The 12,885-nt window shown below is 37.2% G+C and overlaps 1 protein-coding gene and 2 pseudogenes across 1 annotated transcript in view; all 3 read right to left on the bottom strand.

Annotated features, from left to right (window-relative positions):
- The window catches only part of RALGAPA2 (Ral GTPase activating protein catalytic subunit alpha 2), a 401,573-nt gene that overhangs the window by 112,651 nt on the left and 276,037 nt on the right, over window positions 1-12,885 (bottom strand). Inside the window, exons 24-26 of the mRNA XM_090285992.1 lie at window positions 11,957-12,085; window positions 3,466-3,594; window positions 2,530-2,588 (exon numbers count right to left, since the gene is read on the bottom strand). Coding sequence (XP_090142118.1) covers window positions 2,530-2,588; window positions 3,466-3,594; window positions 11,957-12,085 — 317 coding nt within the window. The remainder of the gene's footprint in view (window positions 1-2,529; window positions 2,589-3,465; window positions 3,595-11,956; window positions 12,086-12,885) is intronic.
- On the bottom strand, window positions 5,497-6,192 carry LOC150003108 (dynein light chain Tctex-type 1 pseudogene; annotated as a pseudogene).
- LOC150003107 (transforming protein RhoA pseudogene) lies at window positions 10,107-10,737 on the bottom strand (annotated as a pseudogene).

Raw genomic sequence — 12,885 nt, 5'->3', positions numbered from 1 at the left:
CTACATCTTTTCAAAAAGCCACTTTATTTTCCCCTAGCTTAACCCAGACTCCATTTAACCCACTAAATCTACACAACTTTGAATTATATCAAAAATTCTATTTTTACCATTTTAAGGGCCTCTCTTTGTGTGCATATGTATGTGAATGTGTATATGAAAATATATATCTTTTTAAAACACATTAACCTATTTGTTAAATGTAATTTGTTAAGAGTAAGATCTCTCATTTCTAGGAATATGTGCATTACTCTGTTAACTATTAGCTTTGCACTATGGAGAACATTTGTGACCCATAAAATAGTTTTATAATCTAAAGTACTCTCACTTGTTTTGAGTTTTAAGCCACACTAGCTTATAAGATCTCTTCCATGCTATTCTTTCTCTTTGAAATTTATCATTTAACATTCTCATTTAGCATCTTCCAATTCTAATATTCTTAATATTTCCTCATGCCTAGGCATTCCTGACAATTAAGATTCTCTGCATCCCAAGTACGTCCTTTGTGATCTCAAATGAGTTTTATATACCAAGACTTTTTTAGCTAATGGCAATACGACCTTCACTCTCATGCTGTATGCCAACATAGTCTCTTTGTTTGCTATTATGCCACCTCATACCATTCCAATTTGTATAATAAAACTTATTTTTCTTAATTTTTCTAAATTATCACTCATAATTATACTATATTCTCATAATTGTCTCAATTTACTTGAAATCTTGATATTTCAGTCTGCTTGCTTATCTACACTTACATGCCCTTAATTTCATTATATGATACCTCTTATATACAACTAAGATAAACTGACCATATCATATATATTAGTTTCTACACTGAAGAAAAGGGATTTGAAAAAAGGTACTGATGGCACTTGTTAAAGGGTGAATGTGATGGCTACAGAAAAAGGAAAAACCAAGGATTTCCTCTAAACTTCTGGATTAAAATCTAGTTAGATTAAGTTTGAGAGAGAGCAGACTCACTGATTCAATTATGGTTGTGTTAAGTTTGGCTATATAAAGACATCCAAACTAAGATATCACGTAAGCAGTTTAATATGTATGCCTGAATATATAAGGGGTTCACAGAGGGGACTAGGTAAATAAATTCAGATCATCAGAAGATAGGTGGCATTTCAAGTCTGGTTAGAATAAAAAAGAGCACCTAGAAATGGAGGGAGAAGAGGGCCAGTCCTAAGCATCGAGTCACTCTAATGTTCAGAACTTAGGTAGAGGAGGAAGAGAGGAAAGAAGCAGGTGTAATGATGTAGAAGCAAAATAAGATTATGTTTTAAGAAGTGGCAATGTTCAGGAAGAGGGCAGAGAGAGAGTAACTTCAGAATTAGTAAGGTAAATATGCATATTACAATTTCTAAGGGAACTTCTAAAACAATTAAAAGAGTGTCTATGACTTCTGAAAAGATAGAGGTAGTAAATAGAAAGTAGAAAAAATAATCAGAAAGAAAAAAAGAAGAAAAGAGCAAATAAGAAAAGGCAGAAAGGAAAGGAGAAAGGATGACTAGAAGGGAGAAAGGGAGGAAGAAAGAGAACAGGAGAGAAAAAAAATGTAGTCACAGAAGGGAGAAAATTGAAATATTGATAAGGACCAATAACAAAGTATAAAAAAAATAAAATGAAATACATATACATATATCAGTAATTGCAATAAATGTAAATGAACTAAATAAAGATCAGAAAGGATAAGCATATAAAATGAAGTATCTACAGGTTTTTTGTTTTGTTGCAAAAAGAGAAGAATATAGAAAGGTTAAATTTAAAAGGATAGAAGTATTTAAAAATAGCTGAGTTAATATCAGATGAGGGGTCTTTAAGATAAAAGAAAAATTACCCTTAGAGATAAAGAGGTCACTACAAAAATATAAAAGATTTAATTCACTATAGATAAAATTCTAACTTCTCTGAAGCTAATAATATAACTTCAAAATATATAAAACAAAAATGAACAGATATACAAGGACAAATAGATACCAGTGGGAGATCTCAATGTATTTTTCTCAGTAAATGATGAAGTGATAAAAAATAATTTAAAATAATATGGAATATTTAAAGGACATGATTTTAAAAATTAATAAAAATAGACACACCTAGAAGACAACACCCAACAGTAAAAGAACAGTGTACACATTTTTTTTCAAGCATATATGAGACATTTGCAAAAACTGACTACATATAGGGTCATAAAACAAATCTCAACAATTTCTAAGAGTATTATAAGAAAAACAGTATTTCTGACCCACAATGCAATTAGCTATGCTAGTAGCAAAAAGATAAATAGAAATAGTCATATGTTTGGAAATTAAAAAATGTTTCTAAATAAATCATGACTCAATGAAGGAATCATAGTGGAAATTGAAACAAACTTCTAATGAAAAAATTAAGTAAAGCATATTCCTGATACAATACTGGTTATACTTTTTAGTGTGTGTAAGGGTAATGTGAAAGATTAAGTGTTTATTAACACTGTAAATGTGTATCTTAAAATTGTAAAATGGTTTACTTTTATTTAACATTTACCTTGCATATTCACTTGGTTCCTCTGTGGCATTCTTCAGTAAAATATTTATGAGGTAATGCTAAAAACAAAACAAAAAACGCAAAATTAAGTAAAGTAAAAACTGTTTAGTAGTTGGTTTCCCACATGTTCTGACTGTGTTCCAGGCAGTCAGGAGCTACTAAAGGACTAGGGAGCTTTGGAGATGCTCCCATCAGGGAGAACAGGGGAAGGAAACATAGGGCTTGGGGGTAGCCTCCTGGGCAATCGTCTAGCCTAGAGAATAGAGTTTTTGAGTATACAATAAAACCCTAGCAAAGCAAATGAAACTCCCATGTAGGAAAATCTCAGTTTTCTTTTACTTTAATTGGATTATATGTTGTACACTGAATTATTGATTGTAATTATGTACTACAAATAGATAGGTTGATCAATTCTGGGATTTGGAAAGCACTTATTTTTTTTTTTTCTTTTTTCTTTTTGCCCCAAAGTCTGGGGAGAAGAAAACAAATGCTTACCTTTATTCTCCAAGGAATAATCTAGAATTTCAAATTATTAATATAACTAAATCAGTCTAACAATGAAACTGAATACTTAGCTTATTTCAATTATTTCTTATAAATTCATTTGATGCACAAATGCAGCATAAACTAATAGAATAATTATAAAGGATGATTTATTACATAATTATGACCCATAGGCATGATAAACAGATATAATAAAAAACACCTGAAGAACCTATCAGTTATAACTGAAGTATGCTCTGAATCTCATACATTTAATCCCTCTAACAGAACCTTCTAAAAAAAAAACAAAAAAAACAAAACACTATTGAAACATTAAAACAATATAGCAAAACTTTCAGGGATAATCAGGTCACTATGTAATAAGGAAGAGATAACCATAGACGTAAAATTGTAAAAGGCTAACCTTGAGATTCCATCAAATAGGTTATGTACCTTAACATCTTCAGTTCCTGTAATGATTTCACTAACTTCCAGCACTGACTGTAACAAAGGGATCTCCTGGTAGGTATTTGGAAAGCAGACAAGAGAACCGAGAATGGTGAGAGCTTCTGAACGAGGTGCCTACACACAAAAAAAAGTGAAACATATTTTTCTTCCTGTAAGTTAAAAACTTGAAATAAGAATGTTTTCAATTTTTCATGATATTGAAAGGAAATCTTTATAATTATTTTTTCTTAGATTTAAAATATCAAACTATGCCTAGTTATTTTCTCCCAGGTGATCACTTAAGCGAGAGGTTTGCCTAAATGAAAAAGCAAATTTCCAAGGAATGGAAAATATCACTATACTTAGATATAAAGAAGCACTGTGAAAACTGGTCTGCAGATTCATTCAGAGTCAGAAAAGCAAATGACTCAGTCATGACTTTTATTATTATTATTTTTTTAGCCTTACATTCTGACAAAGCAGGGTATATGATATCAACTTAATATTAGTTTTTCTGTAAAGAGTTAATGAAAATTAATAAGGAAAAGGAGTCGGGCTAATTATCAGAAGGTAGGGAGAAGACGCCATCTACCAAATTCCCTGTTACACCTAGAACTACTTTGCAAAATATAGTGTCTGACATCCAGTGAGATACAAAATCATTTGTTTGTCATTATTGCAATTAGGTATATATTAAAGGAGGCATTTCACTAGATTTCAATTCAGCTAACATTAACTAACAGTTACGATTATCCAAGAATGGGGGCAGGCACCAGGATTACAAAGGTAATGTTACACACCCATCCACCTCTGCCTACCTTCTATTATCTAATTATTAAACAACTGTAGCTAACACTTAAGGAGCTCTCACTCTATGCTAGCACTGTTCTTCTAAGTGCTGTACAAGCATTTCCTCATAGAATGCCCTCAATAACCCAATGAAGTAGGTACTATTATCATTTCCATTTTACAGATGAGAAAACTGAAGATTGGAGAAATTACTTTTTCAAGTGATGAACCCTGGTTTGAAATGAGGCTGTTTAACTCCAGGACCCACACTGGGCCTATACTGTTAAGCACTTGGGTATAGAATGAAAGAGAGCTTCCCTTCCTCAGAAACGTGACAGTGTGGTGTGTGGGGTGGGGGAGAAGAGGTAAAAAAATACTTATATACAATTCAATGAAGCAGGTGCTATGAGAACCACACACTGGGGATACCATGAGAGCCCAGTACACTCATTTATTTACCTAATCAGTACTTAAATAAAAGACAGAGAGATACTCTATAGCAGTGGTTCTCAACCTGTGGGTCTCGACCCCTTTGGGGGTCGAACGACCCTTTCACAGGTGTCACTTAAGACCATCGGAAAACACATGTATAATTACATATTGTTTTTGTGAGTTTTGTGATTAATCACTATGCTTTAGTTATGGTTTGGGGTCACCACCACATGAGGAACTGTATTAAAGGGTCGCGGCATTAGGAAGGTTGAGAACCACTGCTCTATAGGAATCAAGATGAAGCAATGATTTGTTCTGCTTAAGATGGTTAGAAAGCACTAAAACAAATGGCTGCTAAGAGTCATACAGTGGAGTGAGAGTCAGTCAGACAGGTGGAGAGCAAGGGAGTGAGATGAGGAGGCAAGAAGCATGTTACAGGCAGTGGAAACAGAAAAGGCAAAGGTACTGAGGGCACCCACGGAACTGTAAGAAGTACCATGTTCACAGAGCCCAGAGAACATGCAAATGTGCATGAGGGGGCTGGGGTTACTGCAGCGGGAGGAGTCTGAGAAAGGCATCGGGGGTGCCTGGGAGGAGACCCACAGGCCATGTGGCATAGTTCTCTTCTCATTCCATCTGAGGAGTGATGCTACCAGACTCCTAGCCTCAGCAGAAGTGATGTAAATAGAGGCTAATAGGAAGAGAAGAGTAGCATTCAGTCACTGAAGTATAGTGTAGGCAAGAGTAATGACAGCTCTGAATGGAGCAATGCATCAGGGGTGAAGACACTATATCTTTTTTTTTTTTTTTTTTTTTTAAGTTGGATTAATTTATTCCAACAGAAGTACAAAGTGTGGGAAATCAGTGTGTTTGAATGACTTCGGAGTAGAGAAAGTTGCCGGCCAGCAGACTTGCGGTTTTAGCACCTTGGAACAGAGAGGGGCAGAGCCGACAGCGGCCGCCTGAGCACAAGGCCTCTGGGTGAGGGTGTGCTGGTCGTGGAGCAGGGCAGCCATCTGGTTCTTTGTCTACGTTCTGAGAGTGCCGCCAAAAAATCGAAGGACAGGAAAGGTGGCCGTGGAATCCATATTGATGGTGAACAGAGGAGGACGAGAGACGCCGGGACAGGAGGAGGAGGAGGAGCGGGCAAGGAGGTCAGATGGACAGCCCGAAGGCGCTGACGATGCAGTACATGGTCTTGTTCTCCCACCGCACGGTGCAGCTCCCGTCACTAGAGCTGTCCCAGAAGCAAGAACTTGCTGTGTGTAATCCTGCTCCGTTCTTCTGCATAATTACACAGGTCACGATGTATTTAAACGGTTTCCCCAGCTTGGTGAGTTGGCTTAACGTCTGCTCCACGACGCTGGTGGTCCACTGGTTCACTCTGCTGTGCTGGTAGGCGTTGCCGCCGATGGCACCTTCTATCGCCTCTTTCACAATGTTGCTCACTTCGTCGACGACAAAAGCAGCCTCTTCCGCAGCCTGGTAGTCTTCCATCTTTCCTCCGGCGCGTCGCCGACACTATATCTTTAATGCTTTATTTCATTTATCAATACAAAGATTTGAAACTACTATAGCAAAATGTTAAAGATTTGCTAACGCTGGTCAGTGAGTATACAGCTTCTTGTTACTTGACTTCCACAATGCAAAACTCAATGGTCACTATCCAGGCCTCACCTCACCTGACTCTTTAGTGGCAATGAATGCAAGTTGATAGCTCCCTACCATGTGGGAACACTTTAATCATCTGGCCTATGGGACACCATTTTACTGGTTCCCACGGATATCTGGCAAACTCCATGCTGGAACTTCTCATTTCCTCAGGATCTAAACTCTGGGATTCTGAGTGCAGTTCTCTGCCCTCTTCTCTTAGATCTATACTTATTCCAAGGGATATCCAAACCCATGGGTTTAAATGCCTCCAACATGTTCCTTACTCCCCAATATATCTCTCTAGCCAAGACTTCCTTTCTGAAGCCCAGATTTGTAGATGCAACTGCTTATTTGACATCTCCACTTGGGGCTTGAGAATGCAGAACTCTGTAATTCAATGTAACAGCACCCCACCTCCATCACTCTGTCCTCTTCTCTGCTGCCTTTACTTTCACTTTTATGTTAAGAAAAAATTTAAATGTAAAAGAAAAAATAATGTTATAGCTATATACCTAACATCTAGATTCAAGATTTTACCCCTCTGAAGCAGATACAGTGCTCATACTGGCCAAAGCAATCTATAGGTTCAATGCAAGTCTTATTAAAATGCCAATGATATATTTCATAGATTTAGAACAAATATTCAAAAAATTTATACAGAACCCCAAAAGACCCCAAGTAGCTTCAGCAATCTTTAAAAAAGGAACAAAGTTGCAGGTATCACAATATCTGATATCAAACTATTCTACAAGACCACAGTAATCAGAACAGCCTGGTACTGGCATAAGAACAGGCATACAGATCAATGAAAAAGAACAGAGAATCCAGAAATCAGCCCATGTCTTTATGGTCAATTAATATTTGACAAGGGAGTCAAGAGCATACAGTGGTTAAAGACAGTCTCTTCAATAAATGGTGTTGGGAAAACTGGACAGGTACATGCCAAAAAAATAAAACTAGACCACCAACTTACACCATATACAAGGATAAACTAAAAATGGATAAAAGACTTAAATATAAGTTGTGAAACCATAAAAATCCTAAACAAAAACATAGTTAGTAATATCTCAGACATCTCTCATATTAATATTTTTGCCAATACATCTCCTAGGGCAAGGGAAAGAAAAAAATACACAAATGGAACTTCATCAAACTAAAAAGCTCCTGCTGTCCTCATTTACTGGATGAATACTGATCACCTTTCAGGCTTCTGTTTCAGCATCACTTCTTCCCCTCCAACTTTTACCAAGCAGAACTAATTATACCTATATTGGTGCTCCTCTGAGTTCTGGATATGATTCTACTGGGGCTGCTAGAAACTTCATGTGCAAGTATTAACACTTAGTGTAACCTATCTGATTCTAAGAGTAGGGACCCTGTCATACTCATCCAGACCAGGGCCTGGCACACAGTAGGTACGTGGTGTTTCTCAAGTAGATTTGCTCTGTCATTCCTCACTAACTGCTGCTCTTTCCACCAGACAATTTAAGTGAAGACTTGGTTGAGTTGATTCTTTTCCCTAAGTAGTCTTAACTACTGTACACCTTCTGTGACCTGTGTATGCATTTCTCTTTCCCTTACTGCCTCAGCAGGGCAGGTTTAAAGAGCAGGGATACTTCAGACTTGTAATTAATGTGTTAACTGAAAATTTTGACTGAGCAGGCGTGCCCCCTCTAAACACCTCTCAGCACTTCCCCAACAATTTTAAACCTCAATTTTAAACTAAGAGAGCAATTCAAAGAGATGCTGTTCCTTTATGTAACTCTTACATTCGCATTTTCTCCCTCCCTCTCTTTTAAAAAATGTTTTGGAAGGCTACTATAACAGCTCATCTGGCCAAAAAAGAAGTTTTCGCAAAGAATGACCACCATGCATATTATCTCTAGAAAGAGGGTCAGCAATTTTTTTTTTTTTTATTCTATTCCTATTCTGGTTTGCTTAGTTGGATTTTGTTTTTATTTTTTAGATTCAGTTGTTGATAGTTTTGAGTTTGTTTTCAGTTCTTAAAGTATATTTCATTGATTATATTGTTACAATACATCCAATTTTTTTTCCCCTTTGCTCCCTTCTGCCCAGCATGCCCCCGCCCCCAGCAGTCCCACCCCCCCTTAGTTCATGTCCATGGGTCATGCATGTAAGTTCCCCGGCTTCACCCTTTCCTATATTAGTCTTTTAAAAAAAAAAAAAACATTAACTAATTATATTTTTATAACATTAAAAAATAACAATTCCCCCCTCTCAGATATAAGACCCTTTATAATCTTATAAAGGACAATGGGCGAAGGTCTCGTGCTCCTCTAGCTGCTTCAAGCTGGACATAGTCATTGTCCTACCTACCCTTGGGTCCAGAAATCCCTAATAAGAGTGGGGGTGCGGAGGGGAGGGTGGCCTTCCCACATGGGGAAGGACCATGCAGACTCCAGGTCAGTTGACTGTCCCTGGACAACGGCATGCTTGATTTAATAGGCTGGCATCCTTGTTGTATTCTGGGGGCAACAGATTTGGCAACAGGGTTAAAAGACATCACTCAATCCATAACCACTAGAAGACAAAAGGCAGGTATTAATTTTTCAGTGTCCCATATTGGGGGAAAAAAAGGCTTCCTTGGAGGAAGGTGTGCAAGGCACGTCACACTTGTCCAAAACCCTTTCGCCCACTATACTCAGTTTAGGCTGACAGGTGTGCCAGCAATTTTTATAAAAAATTCTCACAGCAAATAAGAAAAAAAGAAGTATCATTTTCCTTCTTAAATTCTGTAAGTTTTTTCAATGTTGATTTGAATGACTGAAAATAAATTTGAAGTTCTTTGAGAATGATTATCTTAATTTTCAGAAATGAAGTATTTAAAGTTGTCATAGTCTTCACAGAGAAAGTTAAACAAATTTAACATTTTTCTTCGTTTTTTCTTCTCTCAACCCTTCCTTTAGCTTTTTAATTTACCCTCATAAGAAAAAACTAGTGTGTGAAAATACCAGCATGAAATACCAGTTATACAAAGTATTAAAAAGCAATTTAGTTTAAAACCCAGTGCTGGAGTCTGAATTTAGGCACAGAAGAAATCATGAAAAACTAACAGCATGTCAAACAAAATTTAAGTGGCTCGATTCACCTATTGATTTCAATACAAGTCCCTGGCAAACAATAAAGCTAATTTTTAAAAGACATTTCCATCTGACTTTATTTTCAAATACATTTTATTATTTTTTTAAAAACCAATACTTTCTGTGGGGATGACAAATATCAGTATTAGGAAATCCAACTAGTAGAACAATTACTACTCCTAGTCTGGGGTAGATATATTTATTTTTTGGTAACATACATTAAGTGGAATTAATTACACAGTAACTGAAAGGTAACTAACATGAAACCAAAGAACTATAACGTTGCCACATCAGCAGGGACTTGGGCTTTTTCTGCTGACCACATTTTGAAAAAACTGTATGCCCATTCCAGAATTATGCCAATGAAATCTGCTAAGGAGTAAAGTTCTAAAATGGTGAATCAACAGTGTACATTGTAGCTGACAGATGACAGGCAAGACATGTTAGTTATAAAGTAGTTACAGACTAAATTCACTAAAGTTACCATTACTCTTTCTAGAAAGAAGAAAGAAGTTAAGAAATTCCTTGAATTAAAAGAGGTGTCGTAAGGACCCAGAGGCTCAGGTGGCTTGGACATCATCAATAATCATGGTTGGCTTCTAAATACTGGTAGCAAAATGACTTCTGACTGTAATCTTAGGTAAATTACAGATAAATGAAAAAGGGCAGTAATCATACACTAAGATTAATAAACAGCACTTCAGTATTAACCACATGTGCTTGAAGCAGGGTTTCACAAGACAAGGCACCCAGATTTTTTCTTCCCATGTCTGGCTTGCAGAGCAGGTCTTGTGGCTGTTTCAAAAACCTTCTTCACTCTACCTTTGGTCTTTGCAGATGAACACTCCATGTATCTAAAAGCACCAATCCTGTTTGCCATATCTCTGTCTTCTTCCGGTTTTTCTGCTCCTGCTTCATCTTTGCTAACTCCTACCTTGTGTGCTCATTATTCCAAAGATCCTCCTTGTTCCCAACCAGGATGATGGGCACTCTGGTAAAGAAATGCCTGACTCCAGAGTCCATTTTTCTGGGATGTTTTCTAAACTATAAGGGCTGTCAACGGAGAAACATCATTATAACATTGGTGTCTGGGTAGGAGAGCGGCCTCAAGCGATCATAATCTTCCTGCCCATCTGTGTCCCACAAAGCCAACTCCACTTCAATATCTGCCACACAGTTCTCAAACACTGTAGGTACATACACCTCTGGGAACTAACTGGTCCTTGCTAAAAACAATGAGCAAATAAGTCTTGCCACAGGCTCCATCACCAACTATCACCAATTTCTTCCAGATGGCAGCCATTTGTTTACAAATGTGGTGCAAGACTCACCACCTGTATGGCAGAAGTTCTACCAAGTGCCTTGAACTTCTGAGATGAAAGGCACTCAGGCAATGCTCCAGCTCTGGCTTTGGCTCTGGCCTCTCTGCACCAAGGATGCCTGTCAGTGAGTTGCGAGCTTGGACACTGGGGTGGGTAGCTTAGGGGTGGCAGCAGACTAAGGAGAGAACCCACAGAGGACAGTGGATGGAGGGTGGCGAGTGTGAGGGAGCGAGGATGGGAACAGTGGGTCAGTAAAAGCTAATTTTGTTTACACCATTTGAAAAGGAAAAAAATGAATCTGAATAGGTAACAGTTATAATGAGTACAAAGGTAGAAGTCCTTTAAATTTAAATGTATAAGAGTTTTCTCTCAAAAGGCATTAAGACATTACTCCAATAGTGGAGGTTAAAGTGGAGATTGCAAATAAATTCTTTTTTAAGTTCTTAATACCCATTTAGTCAGTCCACTTGCTTCTAATTTTTTAGTACAAGAATTCTGCACATTAATAAGAAAATATATATTCTCTTTCTGGTTAAAATGTTAGTGTTCTAACATTTAAAAAATATTTTCTACTAGATTTCTAATAACTAAGACAATAATGAAAAAATATTGATAATGTACACTTAAAATTCTGTCTTTATCACAGATATGTTTATGTTCTAACATTTTAAGAAAATATTTCCTACTAGACTCCTAATAACTAAGACAATAATGAAAAAATACCGATAATGTACACTTAAAATTCTGTCTTTATCACAGATATCTATTTATGTTCTAACATTTTAAGAAAATATATCCTACTAGACTTCTAATAACAAAGACAATTATGAAAAAAATTATTGATAATGGCCACTTAAAATTCTCTCTTTATTATATAAATCTAAGTCTGTGCCACCATTTACTCGAAAATGCTAATAAGATTCTAAGAGACAAGTCCTGCTTCTGACTGTGTAAATGTGCTGAAATATTAGTGAGGATATGATTTTTTCACACTCTGGCCTTTTGATGAAACGCCTTTCCAATACAGTGTGTCTTCTTATCCTACAATTTCACACATCAGCTGCCAGGGCATCTACTCGAGAGCCCAGTTTCACATTGCACTAATGAGTCAACACACCTGTTAAGAGTAGAGAAATCTGAACCTTGTTAGCGATTGTGAAGCCTCCTGGGAGTTTGGATGCTGAGCATTGTCATACTCACCGCCAGAATGTCTGTACTGAGGACCCTGGCAGCAGCCGTAATGAAGTCCCCCACTAACATTGAAAAGCCAGGCAAACCCAGGGAGAAAAAACGGGGTGGACAGTGCCTTATGATGATATTTAAGATATCCTAAAAGGGAAGAGAAAAAAACGCAACTGTAATTTTCAAGAACAAAATTCCAAAGGAGTCACTTAGTCTCTATAGGACCACTGTATGATAACCTAAGAGTATACAGATCACAGAAATTTCTCAGTAAAAGGGGTACTCAGAAATGAGTTAGTCTAAGGGCTATTGTATGTATCTATTTTGCACATGAGAGAATTGGGACACTAAACTGTAAGAAGGCTTGTCCAAAATCTAAACTGTGACACTGGGACTAGACACTTCTTATGGCTACCACCTAAAGGTGAGCTCCTTGGACAAGCTACGGGAGTGTTAAGGTAAATATACAAACAAAACCTTTGAACATCTATCACTTTCCATATTCTTCAATTTTCCAAAGTAAAGCATACTGATACATTAAAAAATCTTAAATCAGACTAAGAGATGGAAATCTTTACTCTTTGGGTAGTTTCATGTGTTACAACAATAGGAATGTATGGAGTGATATGGTAGTACTGTGATTGGTCATATTATAAGGTCAGATAGTTGGTGTGACTCTGAGTATAAGTGTGATTGCAAGGTAAAAGTACAACATGCAGCAGCAGCCTTTTTCACAGTGCACAGTAGGAATACTAACTGCCCAGACATCTGGTATCCCTGCATTTGGAACAACCTCTCACTGGTGGGGGGTTGGCTCATCCCTGTCCACTAGCTCTGTTCTGAGGCAGTCACCCATTCAGCCTATGGCAGACCAGACCAGGACTCCACTGGACAGCATTCATGCTACCCATGGTCAGGCTACATCTATGAAATCATCTGTGTGTGTG

The sequence above is a fragment of the Furipterus horrens genome, unplaced genomic scaffold (genome assembly GCF_987537825.1).
Source record: "Furipterus horrens unplaced genomic scaffold, mFurHor1.1.pri manual_scaffold_8, whole genome shotgun sequence".
In the NCBI taxonomy this organism is placed as follows: Eukaryota; Metazoa; Chordata; class Mammalia; order Chiroptera; family Furipteridae; genus Furipterus; species Furipterus horrens.
The sequence above is the reverse complement of the archived record's forward strand: the minus strand, read 5'-3'. Positions and strand labels throughout refer to the sequence as shown.